General features: G+C 39.4%; 3 protein-coding genes across 4 annotated transcripts in view; 1 reads left to right on the top strand and 2 right to left on the bottom strand.

Annotated features, from left to right (window-relative positions):
- Positions 1-10,815, bottom strand: part of ccdc57 (coiled-coil domain containing 57) — a 44,842-nt gene extending 34,027 nt beyond the window's left edge. Inside the window, exons 1-6 of the mRNA XM_041963147.1 lie at positions 10,739-10,815; positions 8,928-9,008; positions 8,708-8,847; positions 6,676-6,798; positions 5,835-5,978; positions 1,800-1,902 (exon numbers count right to left, since the gene is read on the bottom strand). Coding sequence (XP_041819081.1) covers positions 1,800-1,902; positions 5,835-5,978; positions 6,676-6,798; positions 8,708-8,847; positions 8,928-8,966 — 549 coding nt within the window. The 5' untranslated portion in view covers positions 8,967-9,008; positions 10,739-10,815. The remainder of the gene's footprint in view (positions 1-1,799; positions 1,903-5,834; positions 5,979-6,675; positions 6,799-8,707; positions 8,848-8,927; positions 9,009-10,738) is intronic.
- A 471-nt stretch (positions 10,816-11,286) lies between these two features.
- On the top strand, positions 11,287-20,471 carry LOC121624888 (monocarboxylate transporter 4-like). The gene is made up of 6 exons (XM_041962847.1): positions 11,287-11,346; positions 13,905-14,160; positions 14,271-14,414; positions 15,371-15,966; positions 16,284-16,464; positions 18,901-20,471. The coding sequence occupies exons 2-6, from the start codon at positions 13,938-13,940 to the stop codon at positions 19,215-19,217; spliced, it is 1,461 nt and encodes a 486-aa protein (XP_041818781.1). The 5' UTR covers positions 11,287-11,346; positions 13,905-13,937; the 3' UTR covers positions 19,218-20,471.
- Positions 20,468-24,012, bottom strand: part of csnk1db (casein kinase 1, delta b) — a 20,650-nt gene continuing 17,105 nt past the window's right edge. For both annotated transcript variants that reach the window (XM_041962849.1, XM_041962848.1), the window contains one exon: positions 20,468-22,049. Coding sequence is in view for 1 of the 2 variants with exons in the window: in XM_041962848.1 (XP_041818782.1) it covers positions 21,999-22,049 (51 nt within the window). In the remaining variant the exon portion in view is untranslated. The remainder of the gene's footprint in view (positions 22,050-24,012) is intronic.

Here is a 24,012-nt window from a genome sequence, read left to right as displayed (position 1 = left end):
AATGTGGAAAAGACGAAGGAGATTGTTGTGGACTTCAGGAGAAGACGCCCCCAACTACCCCTCTTACTGCTACGGTGGAGAGGGTGAGCAGCACCAAATTCCTGGGTGTGCATGTCACTGAGGACTTCTCCTGGACCACCAACACCACATCACTGGCCAAGAAAGCGAACCAGCGCCTCTACTTCCTCCACAAACTGAGGAAAGCTAGAGCCCCGGCCCCCATCATGCACACCTTCTACAGAGACACCATCCACCACCAGATCGTCCTGAACAGCAGCATCACCGTGTGGTATGCCACCTGCTCCACGTCCTGCAGGAAGAACCTCCAGCGCATCGTGAGAGCAGCTGAGAAGATCGTCGGTGCTTCTCTCCCCTCCCTCCACGACCTCTACACCTCTGGCCTCACCCGCAAAGCCCTTTGCATTGCGAGAAACCCCACCCACCCGTCACACAGCCTCTTCAGCCTGCTGCCACCAGGGAGAAGACTGCAGAGCCTGCGGGCCAGCTTCATCCACCAGGCTGTCAGGATGCTGAACTCTCCCTGCCCCCCTTGTCTATTCTTAATGTAATGTTTAGATTGTACAGTTTTTATTTATTTATTTCTTGTCACAGAGGTTGAGATTAACGTAATTTAAATTCTGTTTGTCTTGTACATACTGCAGAATTGACAATAAAGCTGACTTTGACTTTGAAATGAACGAAGTTATTAGAAAGATCTAATGAAAACACAACAGTCATTTACAGTGCTGTGAAAAGGTATTTGCCCCATTCCTTATTTCTTACTTTTTTGCATATTTTCCACACTTAAATGTTTCAGATCATAAAACAACAACAATTTTAATATTAGACAAAGATAACACAACACAAAATGCAGAACAAAATAATTTATTTTATTTTTTATTAAGGGAAAAAGGCTAACCAAAACCTACCTGGTCCTATGTGAAAAAGTAATAGCCCCCTAAACCTAATAATTGGGTGTGCCACTCACCATTGCTCCAAGTCTTCTCAATTTGTGGATAATGGCTCTCAGTGGCTCGCTGGATTCCCAAAGCCTTAGAAATGGCTTTGTAACCCTTTCCAGACTAATAGATGTCAATGACTTTGTTTCTCATCTGCTCTTGAATTTCTTTAGATCGCAGCATGATGTATTGCTTTTTGAGATCTTTAAGTCTATTTAAGTGATTCAACAGGTCTGGCAGTAATCAGGGCCTGGGTGTGGTTACTGAAATTGAAACCGGGGGGCAGTAAGGTTTGGATAGCTTTTTTCCCCTTAATAAGGTAAGTCATCATTTAGAAACTGCATTTTGTATTTACTCGGGCCATCGCTGTCTAATATCAAAATTAGTTTTATGATTTGAAACATGCAAATGTGACAAATATGCAAAGAAAAAAAAGAAAATAAATCAGGAAGATAATTTTTCACAGCACTGTATGTGGGGACACACACATACACATACTTGAACATGTACTGTATGCATACTTTTACTGAATGTCTGGCCACTCCACTACTTGTTTCAATACTGCAGACTGGATCGCTCTCCATGGTACAGATCCAACTGGAGGTTGGTAGAGCATATTACTGTGTAGACTTGTTTTGTGACATGGCTGTGAATATTTATCAGTTGCCCAGCGTTTTACACTATATCATATAAATATATATATAAATAATAATATAATTTTTATTTTGGGGAGAGCATGTGACCATCATGGTACACACTATATATAGACATCAGACAAGAAGAGTTTCAGACCTTCAGACCAGGGATAAAAGAATGTGTACAAACATTGTGTGTGTTCACCTGTCTCTGTAAGGTCAGCTCTCCTTCCAACTCATGTATTCTGCACTGCAGAATTTTCATCTTCTCATTGTCCATTTGCTTTTGAATGTCACCAACCAGGGAGCTATCACAGAGAGAGAGAGAGAGAGAGAGAGAGAGAGAGAGAGAGAGAGAGAGAGAGCGAGAGAGAGAGAGAGAGAGATGCATTATTGTTTTTATGCATTAATATTTTGCTTGTGCTTCTATGGTCATAACTACTCACATTCACATAAACATACACAATAAATGAATATCAATGAATGCAAGCAAGTGCTCAATTTAAGCCGAGAAAGATGTTTGGTCAATAGTGCAAAATAAACAATGCAACCTATTGCATAACCAATTGTATTCAACTAAACTGTTTATTGTATATCTATGGACAGGTAGATAACTTTTCCTTGAATAGACAGGTTTCAGAGAAAGTCATTGGTCGACCTACAGGGAGGAAAGATGGCAGAAAGCAGGGTAGGAAAGGCATACAAGCGTTCAAAATAGCCATTGCATTTTTTCATTGCAACGCTAGGCAGAAAAGGAGAACACCTGGCCATGAGTGCTCAATAATCTTCACTGTATGATCACTGCTCAAAACATCACAACATACAAGAATCATAGAGTCAAAATGCTTATCCATACAATGATCGCAAAAATATTGAAACTCCACAGAAGTGATGCAACAGTTATTTGAATTTTTTGGTGAGGGCATTCCACTGCCAGTAGCAGACTATGTCATAGGCCCCAGAGGACACTGGGTCTTGAGTCAAGTCAAGCATGAATTTTTTGGTGAGGGCATTCCACTGCCAGTAGCAGACTATGTCATAGGCCCCGGAGGACACTGGGTCTTGAGTCAAGTCAAGCAAGTCGCTGCTGGAGAGAACCAGGGTTTGTAAAGAAAGATGAAAGAGTGTTAAGGTTAAAACATTGAAGGATATGTATTAAATACACATTGAATGCCACAAGTTCAAACATTGTGGTCATGGGGTGTGTTCATCACCATCAGGAATCAGGGGTTTATCCATGGCAAAATTTTGGCAGTTTCCTTTATGCATGACCACTGCAAACAACCACCTAATAAAAAAGGAACAACACAGAAAAAATCCCTTACGCATATTGTGGCTCCATCACTGATTGTTTTCAGTGCAAGGGAGCGTGAATACAATTTAACATGCCCCGGTTGTCTTCAGTAACAGGTCTTCACCCCCTAGAGCTGATACTACCACAATGCTGTGCAGTCTTGGGAGTCATTTTCTCTTTGCTGCATTAGGACTCTCTTGATACATTCATTCACTCACACACACTCACACTCACACACACACCAGGCTGCAGTCCTACACACATCTCTGCGCTTCCATTAGAACAGTTACACACAGCTTGTCTGTCTCTCCCCTGTCTGTCTAGTTGAGTGGCATCACTTGGGGCGTGGCCAACAGGTCGGGCCAGCCTTCTCTCTGATTGAGCACAGGTGTGCTCAAACATGCAATCAAGACAACTTTAACTAAGAAGAGCTACACATGGAAATGTATTAAAAATTAACACCACCAGTGCAATAGCACAAGATAAGAGAATTAATTTATTATTAATTATCAGATCATAATCTTGATTTGTCTGACTGATACCTGGAGGTGTCATGATGGGTATGTCTAAATTAAGCTACTCCAAGTCATAATAATACTCACATTCCTCGAGGAGATGGAGTTGCAGCCATTTTTGACTCAAGTCTATTAATCAACCCTAAACCTAAACTCAGTTATAACTCATTTGAAAGCCTTGTTCTTCGTATTTCAAACCAAACCTGGAAAACTTTACAGCCAGTTTTATTTGTTATAGTGTACTGCACTCCTGGTCCTTATTCTGAATTTATTTTTGAATTCTATGAGTTTCTTTCAGGGTTAGTTCTTAAAACAAAGCAATTATTGTAGGTGATGTTAATGTTCATGTGGACGTTGATAATGATAGCCTTAGTACTGCGTTTATCTCATTATTAGACTCAGGTGCCCTTCATCACAGTGTACATGAATCTATTCACTGTTTTAACCACACTCTGGACCTTGTTCTGGCATATAGCATTGAAATTGTATTCAATTTTTAATCCTCTTTTATTATTTAATTACTTTCTAATTCCTATGACCAGACTACCCACCATTCGGCTAAAAATTCCTACACCAGATGCCCATCTGATTAGTGCTGTACCTAAGGATGTGATCCCATCAGCATTTAATTCAATGTCATGTCTCAATACAACAGAGGACTGCTGTGATAAGTTTAGCCCCTCACAAATTGATCATCTGGTTGCTAGGGCTACAGGTTCATTGTATATGGCAATTGACTCTATTGCCCCCCTAAAAAAGAAGATAACAAAACAGAAGAGGTTAGCTCCATGGTATACCCATCAGGTTAAAAGTTGGAAATATTTTGTTTCGCCTGGCAAAACAGTCTTAAAACATACAGGAAAGCCCTCTGTGATGCCAGAGCAGCCTATTACTCTTAACTAATAGAGGAAAACAAGAACAATCCCAGGTTTCTGATGGCTGCCCACCCAGAGCCTGGTTCTGCTTGAGGTTCCTGCCTGATAAAATTAAGTTTTCCCTTGCCACTGTTGCCAAGTGCTTGCTCATGAGAAAACTGTTGGATATAGGATATATGGAAAGTGTCCTCAGACAACCTCGGTTGTGATTTGGCGATATATAAATAAAAATGAATTGAATTGAATTATGCCCCATGTACACTTCTTACATATATGCCAAACTGTGGAAGAGAACTTGTTGGGTTAGTGTTGGTGGGATATATTCGCACTCCATTGCTACCATTTCTATGAAGCCTATAAGCATATATACAGTTGCAAGTTGCAAGGTACACCAAGCTAACATTCAGTAATGCAGTCTAACATTCCTGTGATAACTCCCTTCAGGAAGGTTATAATGCCCAGTTTTTGTTGTTTAGAGGTGGTGACTCAACTCTGATCATTTTGGAGGATGCAGAGAGCTGACTCTGACAGTTCCATACCTTGATGGTTTTGGATGCTTTGTAGATAACTGGCTTGAAAGGTCATCAGTCTCTGATGGTTTCACATGTCAGCTCTTCAACAGAAAAATATATAAGCAATTATAACTGCAGTTACATTGTCTTTTCAATGTGGTCCACACCTATGCTGCTAATCTTATTACTCACCACTGATGCACTGCCTAACAAACAACACATGTAATGACTAAATTAACCAAGGAATAGCCTTGCTCGATACAAGCTAGCCATGTTATAGAGTTGAGCTAGCTATCATTTATTGTATTCAGGTGAGCACGTATGGTCACAACTAAGTGGCTGACAGCCACATTTTTTCACAGTTAAAACTAATTACACCATCACAAAGACACTCTGTTCTCATCTACAGCAACAGACCATGCCCCAAAGAACCAAATCCAGGCCCCAACAAAGCAATTGATCCCACCTCCACGACAGCAGCAGACCACATACATGTCATAGCAACATATGCTGCTCAAAGAAGAAGGCCATGCTCATGTCATAGCAACAGACACTGCCTCCAAGCACCAAATCCCAGGCCCTGTCACAGAGGCTGACCCCACCCCTATCATAGCCCATTTTTATACTGAGAAGCAAGGAGTTAAAAAATACTAGAAAATGTATTTTATGTACATGTTTTTTTTGTTTTTAACCAAACAAAAACCCTGACTTACTAACACTATTCAAAGTCTTGAGTAGAGAAACATGACTATTCTCAAAAGCGGTATATGTAATGGTATAACTAATCAGTTTAAAAATGGCTGCAATCAGAAGTGATGCATCTCACGAATGGGGACCCTATTCCCAATGTCTCCAGACGTCAGCCTGCTGTTGGAGCCTACTTGTGTCAGCAGCAGGCCCTGTCTAAAATGTTGTTTTTATCGTCTGTTTTTATGTTTGATTCAAAACAACAAAAAGATTCACTTTACTGGCAATGATACAATGGTAAATTCAGAATGTGCTGACATTTTATTTTTTTTTTTGTCTTTCTTGCCCCATACTCACCTCTTGAGCTTGTCCAGCTGCAGCCTGTGCTGAGCAGCATTGCACTGACTTTTGAAGAGCTCCTCCTGCCTTTCCTCAGTCTCTTTAGCTCTCTGTTCCTCCAACTTGGTGATCTGCATACGGAGTTGGTTCTGCTCCTCCTGCCTGCAAATGACAGCAGTGTTGGGACAGTCACTGTATCTGCTGGGGCCATTACTGTCTTCCTTGTGCCTAGACTCTGGACTTAATATAATGCTGTAACAAGGAGAGGTCTAGTTCCACAAAGACACCCTTGCTGTATTTTATTAACACAGTGCTTTACTCCCTATGTATATAAAAAAAATCAAATGTAGTAATGTATATTAAAATCGACAAAGTAACAGGGAAAATAAAAGATTACTTAACTTGAAATGATTAGCTGATTAATCAATTTGTTAATGAGCAGAGAAAAATGTAATTACAATTTGATAAGGTATTAAGAAGATAAGGATCACTGAAGTTCATTTCACATAAGCCACGGACACATTCCATGGCAGTAGAAATAAAAGAACAGAAAACTTAAAATGAATAAAAGCTTGTCAACTGACATGTATCAGTTAAAAACACCACACAATTTCTGTGTACACCTTGTCATATGTCAATATTAGCAGATTTTTCTGTTTTTATAGTTATTGTTATACCATTTTCATTTAATTTTGTCATATTTTTGTATTTAATGGATTTTGTTTTATACAGTTTCCCATTTTTGTTCTACTGCTATTTTACAAATATTTCCTTACTTTTCATTTCATTGTAATCTATGCATCACACATGAACTATAGCTTCCATGAATTTGGATTGAAGAGGGTCAGATGAATTGTACCTGTTGCGGTTCACAGTCAAAGCTTGAGCAGTTATGGCATCATATCTCTCCAGCTCTCTGTCTCGTTCATCCAAGATGGCCAGGTTGAACTGGAAATCTTTCGTTAGTTGTTGGTAGCGTTCTCTGACAAAGCCAGCATTGCAAAATAATTAGTCGGTTATCACTGTGATAAAACAGAAAGACACTTTAAGGGCAGCTGCGGCTATATATATATATATATATATATATATATATATATATATATATATATATATATATATATATATATATATATATTATAAATATGCTGTCCAGTATCATCCTCTGCTACACCCAACAGTCTAACATCACTATTGTAGGCTATAATATAATAATATAACCTGTCTAATATCTCTGTAACTGTCACATGATCACCACTCATATTAGTTGCAGACTGCTTTGCTTTAGACTTCATCATCTAACGACATGTAAAACTATTCCCTCTTTATGTCTGTCATAGAACAGCCCTGCTTTAATGACATGCTGTATTAACATTTTGTAATTCTTTCAGGTGTAAATGAGAGTTTGGTGAATCTGACTTCAAACCCTTGAATGAGCAAACCTCACAGAAAAATATATTTATGGTAAAAACATGAAAATGTTCCTGCATGAGGCCCAATTGTTCAGCTAGCATACACTGACATACAGCTTAAACAAGGACAACAAAGCTTCACAAAGATAAGCAAAAATTAACATTTAACGATTATATGCATACTAATTATGCTGATACTACCGGTAATAATGAAAAAAAGATGCATATCAAAATAGAAATATAAAGATCTGGATTGCATGAAAATTTCATTCGTACCCACAGTAAGAGAAATTTTGAAGTATGGGAAAAATTCTCTTAAATCAGTTGTACATGCAACTTACAAACAAGTCTGTTTGTGCAACTGGTTCCTGCATTAGGCCCAATGTTGTTGGAACTGTGTGTAAATTCAGAGAGAACTACGAAACAGAAGCAAATTCCTTGTATGTGTACACATACTTGGCCAATAAAGCTGATCCTGGTTTCTTAAATAAAAAAAAATAGATATGTTTTGTCAAATATTTATTTTAGACATATTCTGTAGAGGTATCTTCCTGGTAAGATATTTTTGTTTGTTTAATTTGTTCGGACAGTGAGATATCTGTCTCAGAGATTGCTGCCTCCACCTCAATACAATGGAGGTAGATGGAATTTAGCTTGAGGTGCAGCACTGAAAAAGCATACAAAAGCAATGTGTCATTCAAGACACAATGTCCTGGTTACTCTTGATAATCCACAGACCTTCATTGTATTGGTCAGATATCTCTCACAAATATTTTAAAACCTGTGCAAATAAAACCAAAGCTATATGCATGGATAGATTCTGTTACAAGTAGGTGAGGAAATGCATCCTTTTGTAACTTTGCTAAACTCTTAAAGAGTTCAAATGTTCAAACTTGTGTCATGTCATAAAGATATAATTTCAGTTTACAAGACACATGATAACTCAACTTTTTTGCACTCAAGCAGATGAGGCACTTCTTCTTATATTTACATTTTATTATTAATAATATTCAGGTTGCTTTAGATTAAACTGCATACAGCGACAAAAATGTACAAAAGAATATAACACAAAAAAACCAAATGCAACATGACAAAAGAAAACTAAATCAAACTCAGAATTAATTAATTAGATGCCTGAGAAAATAGAAAAGACATGGCAGAAAACATGTTACTGAAACTATTAACAGATTGATTAACTGGCAGAAAATGGATTTGATAAGTGCTTAATCATTTAATTAAACAACAATTCCAAGCATTCCAAGGATTTTCTACTTTGATTGTCTCGTATAAGGGATGAATCAATTAACTAATAAAATAATCAACAAATAACTGTATTCCAACCTGACAAAAAACTGAACAGGTGCATGTATTTCCTTGTTAGTACATCAATGTTGAGACTGCGGTCCATTGGCAAATCTTAAATTCCCACATTCACATTTACAGTACTGTTATGCTGATGTGAGGTGGACGTTGACATGGTACCTGAGGGAGGAGCACTCTTCCTGGGCCTTTCTGAGGAAACTCTCCAGTTGATGAACCCTTGCATGCAGGAGCTCCTTCCACTCCATTCCCTTACTGGCCAGTTGGTCCTCCAAGCCTCCCAGGCCACTGTCCCCATCTGACTGCATGGGGTAAATGGGATGCCACAAAATAGGTCATCATGCATCGCAATGCATAGTATATATGCAAATAGCTAGCTTACCTCCTGTAGCAAGGCTAAATGTTTTTCCTTGCTACACATTATGGATCCCCTCGGATTCCAGAAAAACGATGTTTTTTCTACCTAAAACATAAAACACAACAGTTAGAAAATACAGCAACAATCACTGTCCCAGATGATGCCAATGATTTCCTTTCCTTTTTAATTTTAGTTTAACATTGGATCTCCTGTCGTACAGTAGTTGGTGTAGAGGGAGAAAAGCAGCGGGGCCACGGGGCAGTTGGCTGTGTCACATCGAAGTCTAGGTGGGTGAGGGCTGTGAATGCTTATCAAACCTGCAGTAAAATACATTCATGTCATGAGCTAGTTGAAAGTTCTCCACATTGTCAGGGGGATGTTTCCTGTAGCTGGTGATGTCCTGCAGGCTTCTCCACACTGACACAGGGTCATTGGTTGAGAACCATTTTCTACTTTTTAGTGTTGCTTCTCTTTGCTACTCTAATTTAAACTGTCAGCATGTTTTTGGTCCAGTTGTACCCCCACTTCTGTAGGGTTTCTTCTTGGCAAGGAAAATATTTTTTGCAGCATGTGCAAAAAGTTTTAGTTGATACACAAGTCCTTACAAAAGCGGATAAAAGATGTCGCAGAGTCAGTGAGTTCATTTAGGTCGGTAACTGTAGCCTCAAAAAACATTCCAATCAGTGCAGTCAACATAATTCCAGATTTGCCTCTTTGGACCTTTTTGGATTTTAGTTTCGCCAGATGTACTGACAGGAGCACATTCTGAAATCCCTGCTGTTGCAATTTAACCAACAATCTGGCTCAATTCCCCCACTGGCGTCCCTGACAAATCACAGGAAGAGCTGCTGCTCCTCCAACTAAATCTCTGTAAAACTGGTTGCTGTTGTGTTTTGTGAAATGTTGCTATATTTTCTAATTTGTTTGTGTGTTTTGTACCTCAGGGCCACTGTATATGCATCTTCCAAGATCACGTAATAAATTGTGGATGAACTCAATGACATGGTCTAAAACTGTTTAGTCCTCTTATTAGTTAAACCTGTTCTCTGTTCAAATACCGTCATCACCGTTTTGTTGTGCTGGAGCAGGAATATGACTCTTTTCCTTTCTTCATTTTCCATGTTTTCTTTGCAGTGTACCTTAAGTACCTTAGAAAACCATGTAAATTCTTGAAGCAAATAATCACATGTAGGATAAAACCAAAATGTATGAAAGTTTTCACCTGTCAAAAGGTGAAGTTGAGTTATTTGAGTTATTAAGTTGAGTTTACACACTTTTATTGAGGAATACTGGATTTTATGAACAACTTTAAACATTATTAATTTGTATCCATGATCTATAAATCTGTCTTCTGTCCCTCATTCCCTCACGTCATCTATAACCTCACATTTACATCAGAGGATCTCCCTCTCCTACATAATACGAAGGACAGGCAGAAACAAAAGGGTAGATTAAATGTATACAGTCACGAAGGAAAAAGATCACACAAGACCCACGTATTTACCCTCAAATAATAACTAATAATGAGGGATATAACGTTGAACATGATCTAATTTGCAAATAATAGGAGAGCTTTGACAGTCATTCTAAGCTATAAATAAAACTTAAATAAGCCTTCGACTGAGGTCTCAGTCAACAAAGCTGTGTCCCTCTGATTTGAGGTAATAGTTAAATGTTTGGTTTCCTCAAGATAAGAACGCGTGCGCTAACTTTGGACTTCGAGTACGCTGTGAAACAATAGGCCCCATTTTCCCCTTTTTTTGCAAACTACTACTAGATACACACACGTGCGCACGCACACACACACTGAACTAACAAGCATTTAGTTGTCCTACCGTGATACAGTACAGTAGCTTTCGATTTTGTAGCACTGGACGGGTATCTGCAAAATGAGTAACGTTTACGCTCACAAATCTTCACTCTTCACAGTCAACATTGGATGCAGCGACCAAACAAATAGCTATTTCACGCTAAGCTGATAACGTTCAACGGGGTAAAGTCGATTCGAAATGGTTTCCATGGCAACCGAACGTCTGTTAAATTGTTCCCCAGCTACAGAGATAGACAATGGTTCCATGCCACTACACTAACATCAAAATGTATTTGTTCAAAGTGTCTACTTTGTTATATTTTGACACTATTCTATTTAAGAGTACAATTAAAATCAGCTAACATTACTGCAAAATGTGTATGCGCGTCTGTCAGAAAGCAAGATAGTAGTCGTAGTAGTTTAGGCCTAACTTCTTTACTGGGGAGTAACATATCCTTGTGTCGAGGTTTCATCATTATAATGGAGTATAGACATTAAGCAGATATTTAGGAGGGAGTAAGGCGGAGTTTTAGGGGACAACTGCAGGAGTTTCCTGTCTGCGCGCTGCCGTACGATAAATAAAGCGCGCACACGCGGTTTTGTAGAGGCGCTTCTGAGGGAGGAAGACAGCAGGTACCGTATGTCTTTTTTTCTTCTTTTCTTTCTTTTTTCTTTTTCTGTATTTCAATTATTTCGTGTCTATTACTGCCTTTTTGGAATACTGTATTTGTTATGCAATAACCTGTTTTACACCGGAGTAACAAGTGGCTGAATATCAGGCGAGTCAAGAGTATAGCATATGAATAAAGATTAGTATATTAATGTATAAATTGTCTTGGAGGTGCTTAGACTCTTGGTAGTGTACGTACTTGATGTCACTGATGTAAAGACCAACGCCTCGGTCGTCACGTAGGCCATCGGTGTGTGTCTGCACGTACCGTGATCCGCATCTGTCTGTGGCATTTACATCATAGAATGAGCAGCAGAGTAGCCCGGTCAAATAGGAGTAGGCTATTTTACAAAACCGAGTTCAACAGGCAACTGAGACACTCAGTTAAAACTATAAATCATATAAGTGAAATCTGGATACGAGATCGCGCTGCGAGGTGTGAAAGGGGTGTATGACTCGGACATTTGTATTTTCTATTAAACATAAAAAAGTAAGAGGTCTAAGTTAGGCCATACGCTCAGTGTGAGCGTTTCACAAACTTTTCCGTGGATTTGAGACTGGACTAGGTGCAATTAAAAAATATGCAGAAAAAGTTGTCTGATTTATTTTGTAGTTTTGTCATCCATCTAACCAACTACCAAGTCAACAAACTAAGACCAGGCAACCGCATAACAACAAAAGTTAGCCTGGATGTTTTTAAATATTATTTTATTTTACACAGAGAACGTTAAACGGTCATTTCCTGATGTGGTGGTTGTGATGCAATGTACCCTCAAGGTTTGGACTCGTTGTGGTAAAAGATGTGACGCAGGAGAAGTCGACTGCCTACGTGCACTGCGTTGAATCCCTGAGGCTGATGTCAGGACTCTCAACATTAAATTATTCATCCGTTTTACTAAACCTTATAATATACAACTTGCTGCAATTGCTGTTATACTCAAGAATATCTCTTAGTGTGAAACAATAAAAACACCGTTTGATTAGTGGCTGATTCCCTAATTCCCTAAAAACGTCTCCTCAAATGGTTGAATCATTGAAACGGATTTTTAAACCTGTTTCAACTTTGTGTGTCTCACTGCAGTCTTAATTGGACACTATTCATGTATTCTGTATGTAACTATTACACATTTAAAGACACATGTCATCCTGATATTGAAATTAGGGTCTGGTTTGCAAAATGGCAGTGGAAATTTCTTTTTAAAAAGCAGTTTTTGATGCAAGACAAATTAGCATACTTGGTATAATGTTTTTACTGTATTTAATTCAAATTTCAATTCAGTTTTATTTCTTGATTGCCAAATCCCAACAAAAGTTGAGATACTGCTTTTAACAGGCAGAAACCTCAAGCAAAGCCACCGACTATTATAATAATAGACAAATGACCAATAATAAAATAGTGTATGATTGTAAAAGTATATGGTATGAGTATGGTGGCATATGTTTATGTTAATATATTATAGTATATGACAGTATGTGTACATAATAATAACAATAATGTTATATGATAATATGAATATGAATGATAATAATAACAGTGCATAAAGCAGGGCCATGGCAGTAGATGCAACCATGATCCGTAATCCAGTCGCAACTACAATGCATGGGAACCTGTGAGATGAGAAAGCACAAGGAATCAGGAGAAGATGTCAAGTTAGTAAAATGCATTAATGGGACATGAATGCATACAGATAGAGAGCAAGAGGAGGACAGGAGAAGAGAAGAGCTCAATGTGTCAGTGCAAGCCTACAGCTGCATAACTAGGGGTTCGTCCAGGGCAAGCCTGAGCAAGCCCAAACTGTAAGCTTTATCTAAGAGAAAAGATTTAAGCCTACTCTTAAACATAGACATTGAGTAGTTTTAAGCCTACTCTTAAACTTAGACATTGCCTGCCCCCTGGACCAAGACTGGCAGATGGTTCCACGGGAGAGCAGTTTGATAGAAGGCTCTGCATGCAGCAGCATGGAGCAGACACGTTCAGGAACTCCACTTCACTTCTAAGTCCTTCCTCACTTAAATTTTATTTTTTGACAGTATCTGCAATTTTGATCCATGCAGTAAGGGGGCAGTCTCTTATTTTTATCATATTATACTAGACATATTGATGTTAACACAAGTGCACATAAGCAGAACTGAGAGATTGAGATGATATAATTTGGGAGGAAAGCCTTGAAAGTGTGCATACAGTGCCATGCTATTCCAAAGACTGATTGCGTAAGATAGATAGATAGATAGATTGCAGAGTATTTCTAAACTGTATCAATTATATTAATATATGTTATCATATGTATCACATGTAAAAAAATGAGTGTAGCATACACTGTGTGTAAAATCTTGTTTATCATTACTTGAGGGTTGGGAGGTTAAAGAAACACAGTAAGATAGAAGATCCATTTCACTACACAGAACTGACACAATACTAGATTGTGAAAGAATTGTAGGAGAAGGATGTGTGAATGCAATGTATTATTTAAAAGCCATAAGACTTAAGGATAGGTCCGTGTTTTTACCATTATATTTCCAGCCACTGACCTCAACACAGCAGTCAGACAGCATCATGGGAGGAGCAGTGGTAGATGACGGGCCTCCTGGGGTGAAGGCACCAGACGGCGGATGGGGTTGGGCAGTGTTGGCTGGCTGCTTCATCATCACTGGCTTCTCCTATGCATTTCCCAAGGCTGTCAGCGTCTTCTTCAAGGAGCTGATCCGAGAGTTTGATGTTGGCTACAGCGACACTGCCTGGATCTCATCCATTCTGCTTGCCATGCTATATGGCACAGGTAGACAAGGATAACACACAAATCTAATTGAGATTAACTGTTAGCATCAAAATGCTAAATACCATACTACACAAGTGTATACTGTGTGCTTACTGATTTTGTTTTCTTAGGTCCATTGTGCAGTGTGTTGGTGAACAGGTTTGGTTGTCGACCGGTAATGATGGTAGGAGGGCTCTTTGCCTCACTGGGAATGATTCTGGCCTCATTTGCCACCAGCATCATGCATATCTACCTCTGCACTGGAGTTATTACAGGTAAAGTCAAAACACAAACCTGCACAGCACAAAACGGTAAATGGACTGCTTTTCTAGGCTCCTCAAAACGTGACCACTCAAAACACTTTTACAACACAAGTCAGCATTCACCTAGTCACACACACATTTGTTCACTGGTGGCTATATGCCATCTGCTCATCAACATGTTGACTGCAGGGGCCAGCAATTTAACCAACCTTCTGATAAGTGGACGACTGCTCTACCTCCAGAGCCACAGCCACCCAAACACAACAATACTGATGAAACATAAAAAATGGTTACATCAAAAAAAGTGCCTACATTTTGACCCATTGTTGTGAAAGACATGAGTTGAGATGATGATTTAGAGATCAGACATTTAAGGTGCAAAACATTTTAGGTGCACACCTGGCGACTGTAATGTTAGTTTGATAAATAATGCACCTGACTTCAACATCCACAGATTCAAAGTAATCTACTTTAGACTCTCATCATGGTGTGGGGTATGAATGGTATGGACCTCACCCAATAAAGAGTAGTTTGCAATGTGTGTCTTTTTTCCCTGTAGCTTTTTTTTCAGTCACACTGTCTATTCTTGCACCCAAGGACTTTCCTAAGCACATTTATGCTGTTTAATCTGTCTGATGATCTATTCCAAATAATACAGATAGTCCACTATTCCATTCACCACAGTAAAATGAGGAACCGTGTGTGGACTTGCCTTCCTCATGGGGACAAAACCCAAGTCCCTATAATGTAAAATATTTATTTTTAGGGTGAAGAGACTGAAGACTTTGGTTGAGGCTAGGGCAGTAGTAGTTAGAGTTAGAGTCTGTCTCCCAGGAAATGACTATAAGGCAATGTAATGTCCTCTAAAGTAATGGAGACATGGCTGTTTGAGCCACGACATTTACACATCTTTGTTACACAGCTTTGCAGAGTTTATTAAATCTGTAACATTGCCTGTATCTCTTCAGGTCTGGGTTTGGCATTAAACTTCCAGCCATCTCTGATAATGCTGAATCGCTACTTCAGTGAGAAACGTCCTCTGGCCAATGGCTTGGCCGCAGCAGGCAGCCCTGTGGCACTGTGCTGTCTCTCCCCACTGGGACAGATTCTCCAGTACCAGTATGGCTGGAGGGGGGGATTCCTCATACTGGGAGGGATGCTGCTCAACTGCTGTGCCTGTGGTGCCCTCATGAGGCCTCTGTTGCTTCTTAGGAAGCCCCAGGAGCTGGATGCTTCAGTGGAGGGGAAGAAAGCCCAGCCAAAGAAGAAACTGTTGGATTTCAGCGTGTTCAAGGACAGAGGTTTTGTCATCTATGCCATTGCAGCATCTGTTATGGTGCTGGGCTTGTTTGTGCCCCCTGTGTTTGTGGTCAACTATGCTAAAGGCCTCGGCTATGAGGACACTAAGTCAGCATTGCTGCTCACCATCTTGGGATTTGTTGATATGTTTGCTCGGCCTCTGTCAGGGCTCATAGCAGGCATGAAGTGTGTACGGCCCAGAGGTGTCTACCTGTTCAGCTTTGCTATAATCTTCAATGGGTGCACTGACATTATAGGATCACAGGTAACAATGCAGGATTGGGTTCACAAAGAGAATGGAGAGGAACATGCCTGTATGCCACAAGACAAAGCAGGATGTGCAGTTACCTTACAAACAGAAAAAAAAAACAGATTTAAAAAATGAGGAATGCATTTTTTTCATTTAATGTATATAACAATTAGGTTATTTCATGAACATTACAAGTAAACACAGTAAACTAGACTGATAGGCTAGGTTACTGTGTGTGTATAGCTCCTCATCAACAAGGCTTGTTTCATCACCTGTATGTCCCTTATGAAGCTGTTTTTATTTTGAGTAATTTCCTTTTTCTCTTCTTGCAGGCAAATGACTATGTAGGTTTGGTGATCTTCTGTATCTTCTTTGGTATGTCTTATGGCATGGTGGGAGCGCTACAGTTTGAGGTCCTCATGGCTATCGTAGGAACGGAGAAGTTCTCCAGTGCCATTGGCCTAGTGCTGCTGATAGAAGCTATTGCTGTACTAGTGGGACCTCCTGGAGCAGGTCAGTGCATGGAAGAAATGAACATGAATGTGTCTCTCCTAACATTCAATTCTCTTACACATTTGTTCATCTGCGACTGCATTATTCATAGGACTCATAATTTTCATAATGTTTGAACAAAAAGTTTGAACAAAAACATGCAGATGTTTTAAAAGGATGGTTAAGCTCATTGTCACCAGGACTTTATGTCCCCAAGCATCCAGACAGTGGCAGATCTAGAGAAATATTCATGGGGTGGCAAGAGGTTGGCATGGAGATGTTGTGGAAAGTTTGAGGCTGTAAAATGTAAATCTAAGATTCAAAGTGATCAGTAATTCTAAATAATAATTATAATAAACCATAATTAATAATTGATTATGATTAACGCCTCAACAAAACAACCCAACCATTGTCCATCTTCAGCCATTCTTCAGCCATCTGCTAATAGAAGTTGGCAACCTTACACACACTTTTAGCAGGAAAAAAAACCTAGCATCAGTCATCCTGTGTAGCACACGATAATGGGAGAGGGTTTTTTTTTTTTTTTTTTAGGTGGGCCTTTTTTTTAGGTTGCTATAATAAGTTTTGCTGCTGTCCCCATCCACAGCAATACATTACTTACCTTCCTAGAACTGGTACTCATAACAGCCCTAGATAAAGAAATGTAGATACAGGATTGGCCACTGGATCGTACATCAACGTCGCTGCCATATCGGCGTGAGAGGTCTGTAAACAACTATAAGTAAATACATTTTTCAACAATTTCAGTCAGTCATTTTTATATTCAAGGGTTTCTGATCTGTGTCAAGTACAAAAAAAGGTTTGTCTCCAGCTACTTGGAATCCCAATACTTAGACTATGATGTTTGATACTGAAGAGAGGAGTGTGTGAATGACTTATGTGTTGGAAAATAATTAACTGTAATAAGGAATTATAACAACTCACATTTGTCAAGCAACGATTTGACTTAGATATTTCCTTGGTTAATACTTGTGGCGACATCCCTGTATAATTGGTAAATGGACTGTATTTATATTGCGCTTTTCTAGTCTGACAACCACCCAAAACGCTTTTACAACAGAAGCCTGCATTCACCCATTCACACACACCAGCTCCTTACGAGCAGTAACATATTCACACACCAAAGGCACAGTATTAGGAGCACTTTGGTGTTCAGTGTCTTGCCCGAGGATACTGCGGCATGTAGACTGCTGAGGCCAGGGATCGAACAACCGACCTTTTGATAAGTGGACGACCGCTCTACCTCCTGTTAGAACACGGCACTCTTAAATACTCGATTCTGATTGGTCAATCGCCAAAATTCAGCAGCATTTATTTCTCGATAGACGACGGCCTGCTCAGAAACAGTCATTGGCTTAAGGGGCAATCCATTAATGTACCAAACTCCAAACAAATTGGCAGCTGATTTAAAGGGCAAAATATGGAGCATTTTGTGGACATTACTTAATTTGTTTAGAGAGGACAAAACACTTCACGTGTGGCTGGAGAATGACATGTCCCCAGCAAAAAAGACGAGAAAAGTAAAGAACAACGCTGGACCGACAGGAGAAGTGATATTAAGACACAACCGACTTGAGGACACAGATATCGACCAGATTGAAGCAGACAGACACGAAAAAAACACCATGAAAAACACAGCATGAGCGATCAGCCTGCTAAAAGACTGCTTAGTGGAGACAAAAGTGGAGACAGGTTTTTAATGTATGACGCTGAACACCAAAATCAGCTGCTGCGGGACTTTTATTCATCAGTACAAAATAATAGCGGTAAACTAAACTGTCTCCAGCTACGTCTCTCTCAGGTCTGGGATATCCCGTCACTTCTTACTTTCAGAGCGGCTGTGCAGTGAGAGCGGTGACAGAAGAGAGTAGGCTCATTTTATATCAATACAATATGTTTTATGTACTATTTTGTGCCTCATTATTGAATGCTTTAGTAGTAAGCCATGTTCAAAGCGGGATATTGTTCAGGATGAACAGATATCATCCCGTATGGGTTTATTTCTCCATAGGAACCTGCTCACTATACATTATCCCTTACATAAGCCACACACCTGTGTGTTGTTAGCTCTAAACTGGCCTTTCAAAACCTGCCCAAATCTCAGGAGATTTTTGTTCAGAAAACATCCACTGACAATTGAATTTAGTTTGGCAGATGGAAAGTGCTTCAATTAATAATCAGTTAACACACTAAATCTAACCAACTAAAACAAGCCAGCTCTGGATTTTAGTCAAACTGAAATTAAACTGCATACTATTTTGTGACATCATGATGAAATGCTGTGTAAAGGGAAAATAGAACAAAATGACAAATGTTTATTGGTGTCATGAAGGCATTCCTGTTAGCACAAATCAGCAAGCATACCATTTTTTAATCTATCCTTTATTAATGGGTAACTTCATGGTAATGTATACTGAAACAACTTGTGTCCACCAGGTCTCCTCTTGGATGCCACCCATCAGTACATGTATGTCTTCCTTTTGGCGGGCTGCGAGGTCACATTGTCAGCCTTTGTCATCACCCTGGGTAACATCCTTTGCATGAGAAGGAAACAGGAAGATCCAGAGGCTATGATGGAGATGGATGAGACTGCTGCAGAAAAAGAGGGGCTAAACTGTAGGGTGGAAGGTGACGAAGATGACGAAGGCAAAGAGGGAAAAGAGAAGGGAAAAGTTAGCACTGTGACTGCAGGGGAGGAGATGGTTGTGAAAGAGATGGGGGGTGAGGGTAGAGAGGAAAACACATCATTATGAAGAATATTATGAGCAAATGAGAAAAGACAAAGAGGAGTGGACCAAGAGGATACACTTAAAAGTACTGTTGTAGTACTGTGGAGTATGGTACGAAAAGAGGGCTGATACTACCCTTTTGATGAAAATCCCATTTCAATATAATGTTACAAGGCTGAGAAGATTCACTGTTAAGAACTGGTTTCCCTTGTTTTGGTTCTAAAACAACATGTTGATCAGATTCTGCACATCCTGGAGTTAAATGAGAGTTACCATAAGATACAGAGATAAGACCTAGATAAGAGATGATAACCTCTCCATACTGCTGTGTACTCAGACACACATGACATTTTAGAGGAAAGAAATGTTGTGTCCCTTTCTCATAAGTATTTTTTTTTTTCAGATATTTCCTGTTTTCTCCATTCAGGACTCAAGCTATTCTACTTCAGGTTTCCTTAATGACTCAAAATAGGTTGATAAAAAACCTTCACTCAAGGTCCACTTGGGAATACCCCAAGCTCAAGAATGACTTTTCACACTCAAATTTCAAATGTTTGTTTGTTGCACTCTTTTGCTTTATTTATTGCAAGTATGTATTGACATTGTTTGTCACAATAGGACAATTCACTTTCAAAAACTTGTTGCAGAAATAAACTTTAATATTTCAACATGCACCCTGGCAGCTGAATGACATACTCTAGCTGTACACTCGTTCTAATTTAAAACATTTTTCTTTTGTTTATTCCATGATTGCTGTGTGCTACTTTCTGAGACTTCATCCAGATGCCTGATACATTTATCTGTAGGACAATTGAAAAACTTCATCATCTGACGAATTTATGTCCTATGGTGTCTTTACTACTCTGTAAAGGTTTGACTTAATGCTACAACACTGGGAGTTGCTGTCTTGTGTTGGTGTGATGCCAGATGATGTGATCTATGTGCCTTCTGTGTATCTGTTCAATATAATGCTCAACAGACCAACACAAGAGGGCAAGTACATCACAGGCATGTAGTGCCTGATTTTTCCCAAATAAATACGTTTTCTGGTGAGAAAAAAAATACATATTTGTACCATTCAGCAACATACTTACATTCACATGAAATGTGTCAGCTCCAAGCTTTTTGACATTATTTTTGACTGTGCACTACTAGTCGAATTCCTCAAGTCATCAGACAGTAGAGCAGATTTTCCAGCTGTCTAAATTCGTATAACCCATATGTGCAAATTAAAGTTCTATCAACATGATCAACTGATTCATTCACAGGCGGTATTAAAGTAATGGCATAAAAGGTACAAGTTGCTCATTTATTTACAGTTTAAGTACACAAATACAGTGCCAAATATAAATGTGAGAAAGTAACTCTTGCTGATCTAGTTGCTTACATAATTCAATAGGTGTAGAGCAGCTGACCAAAGAGGTCAAAAGTCAAAATCAAAAACTACAGAAAGAGCAGCAGCAAGAAATAATTACAACAGGCTTGGTAAAGTCATTCATCATAGCCAAAACTATGGCAAGTTGAGCTACATATATATACATATATATATATATATATATATTAAAAAAATAACACAACATAACACTGCTGGTGGAAAAGCCTGTGAAAAGATGGTCAGCTTTCCTCTCAACAGAGTCATTTCAATAGTTGTTGATGTTGTCATAAAGAATGTGTTTTCCATGCCCATGACAATATATGATACTGGTGCAGGATCACTTAACATCTCATACAGAGAGCAGTAGCTGTCATACAAGATGTCTTTCACATTCAGCGAGCCAACAAGACTGCTTTCTGTATTAACTCCATGGCTCTGAAGGAGCAGAAAGATAAGAAACTACCACATTTGGGGCAGCACAAACCTGCAGCAGCTTGGTTCCTGGACCAAGCTTAGACATCATCTTCTCATCCCCACAGTTCAGTGAAAACAAACATGAAAAAACATTTACACATCATTATTACAAGAAATTCACAGATTGAAACAATACAAATAACAAAAATGAGAATGTTTCATCTGTATACAGTGAATGGACATCTGGTAAACTATGTCAAGATAATGTCCTTGCTCCCCTCACAAAGTGCACTTACTTTGCACAGAACGCTAGAAAGAGAACAAGGCTCATTGGACAATACACCAGAGTCTGGAGAACAGACAGAATAACAAATGGGTGAATACCCAACCTTTTGCACCCAAGCTACCAAAGCATATTTTTGATATGTTCATGGGTTCAACCAGTACTTAAGTTCCACACCTGAATCTGAAGACTCACCTCTAGAACATGCAAAGTAGTAGTTTCTTTTATTAAATACCAATGAGTTTTACAGATACTGAATAGAGCTATCAGTGGTGGTGATTGTTAAAAACAAGAAAAGCAGCTGGTGGAAGGAGAGAGTGAACACTGTAAATACCAAAACTAAAACTTCACACCCCAAAAGCTACCCATACTTATATGTACAGTGGGTCAGTTTGAATAGCAGACAGTGACAGTGGAAATGTAGGGTCGTCAATGACAAAAGTTTCCTCAGAGGAAGGAGGAGCCAGTGTCGATAACTGCTGTTTCGTCAGCCAGTCAATATCCTACAAAAGATTGCTGGGTTGCCATGTTTTCACTGGACAAAGCACTGCCCAGTGACAGCTGATTCTGAAAGAGGCAGCAGTGCTGTGAGTAGTCATTCACAAAGCAGTTTGTGCTGAGTCAGAAGCTGGCTTCCAATAGTAGCTCTAGTAGTAATAATTAATAGTTGTGGTGGTAGTATTAGGAGTCAGATTGCTTCATAGCTTGGTCTGCCAGGTTGCACTGTGGGGGCTCATCGAGGAACTAGAAGATGAAGACCAGCAGGTGGTACAACGGACACCATCTAGAGGAAACACAAGACAGGAAGCAAAATGGTCAAGACAAACATCATCATATTGGTTCAAAATGGCTTATCCTGCATGCTTCTCTGTACAATCACTGCTTCTGGATAACACATATATTCAGTCTTTGAATTAGACAAACTGCCCAATTTGCACAATTTGAGGAACAGCAGCAGGGTTGTTACCAGGGATACTGGATTATTGTTAATAATAATATCCCAATATTTTCTGGCATGGGAGAGTATTTCATAACTTCTTTTGAGTGACATCCTAATTCAGAAGATTGAGATAAATTCAAACCACGACCTAGAAAAACATGCGTTAAATAGGCTGACTTCTTCAGGTGTTTTTGGCAAAGTCAAGTCGGCCTTTCTACTTTTGAGGCTGATTAATGGTTTGCACCTTGTGGTGAATCCTGTGTGTGTCCTTACACTAGCCTAACTGTACATCACACTGACCTGTGCATTGACTGGATCTGCCCATCTTTAGCAGGGCGTCTGATGTCAGATGGTAGTGATGATGATGCTACTAGGTTTCCAGGTTTGGGTCAGTCAGTCTTGAGAGGAACCAAGTATTGAAAAGAGTCACTTTTGAAAAGAACTGCTCTAAGTAGTAGATTGTTGCTTTGCAGCTCAATGATTTTATGTTGTAGCTTGTTGAGCACATCAGCTGGTTCCACATTTAGGTGAAGCAAATATGTTGTTCTTTTTGTATACATTTTATGTTCTGAAAACTCTCACCTAATGCCTGAAGGACTTTTCACACTCACTAGCATATTCGCATGTTAAAGTAGGCTTTTGTTCTTGCAGAGTAGGAAAATGCACAATGGTACCCCTTTCCAGTTGCTATTGCCACAACTATAATTTGGCTTCAAATGATTTCTCAATAGCAGAGTGCTGAGATGCAACTGGAGCTTGAGGTTCAGTTCTGAGAAGTACTTGGTAGTGTCCACCATGAAGGCTTGTTGGGCATCAAAACTCTGCTGGAGAGTGTTAACTCCAAGCACATTTGTCCTTGAAGCTCATCCAGTGTAGCATGTTTGTAACTGTAATGACGCATGATTGGCCTTCTTCGTCACTGCCAGTGCATCCCCACAAACTAACTTGGGACAATGTGTAAGCCTTTTACTTACTTTTACTACTAAAGTTAGGTTTTTGACCTTGTAAAACATGTTCTTCTGGTGTTTCTTATATGCTGCAAGACATAGGCGCAAAATAGGAAGTCATTGCCAAAGCTGAGCATTTCCGCTGTGGAACTGCAGTGTACCTATGATAGTCATAGAATTCAGAAACATGAATTCAGGCAGGGTTTCATGCATAACACACCTAAAGAAGCAATCCTGGGTGGGGCTAGAGTGAAACAAGGGGTAGCAGATGAGAGGCCAGGGGTGGCTATGTATCAGGATTTTGCAAGTTTCAAGATGGCAGAAAAACATGTTATTTATTGTTGCAAAGTTACAACAGGAGAAATGGTCAGGCATCATATATCACCAAATGATTTACAAAGCTGAGAGGCAGCTAAGAGTCTTTCAGAGAAAACATTTTGAAAGTTTTATACAAAAACAGATGGACTTAAGCCCAACACTGCTCACTCTATTTATCCAGGGGACACAACGACACGTTGGCTTATACTCGCGGTAAGCACATAAAGAGCTCGAGCCCTGAACAGGCAGAAACTTAGTGGTTGTTCCAGTTCATCATTATTATTGTTCTTAACCTTATTACCACTTGTTATCTGCCACAGTGTCTAAAATTGCCATGAGCTGGAATGAGCTAGAAACATGAAACTCAAGTGCTTCCCAAAAAACATGAGCTCAATTAAATGTGGAAAGGCCATGTCTCTAACACCATTAAGTCCAACTGACTTGAAACTATAAACACGCCTCTTGGACCCTAGAAGTCTGCCATTATGGATTTTTCCACCACTGAATTTATAACTCAAGATGCCTTTGAGCAATCCAGAGTG

This window comes from Chelmon rostratus, chromosome 21, assembly GCF_017976325.1.
Source record: "Chelmon rostratus isolate fCheRos1 chromosome 21, fCheRos1.pri, whole genome shotgun sequence".
Classification (NCBI taxonomy): domain Eukaryota; kingdom Metazoa; phylum Chordata; class Actinopteri; order Chaetodontiformes; family Chaetodontidae; genus Chelmon; species Chelmon rostratus.
Note: the sequence above shows the minus strand (reverse complement) of the source record. Positions and strands in the feature narration are given on the sequence as shown.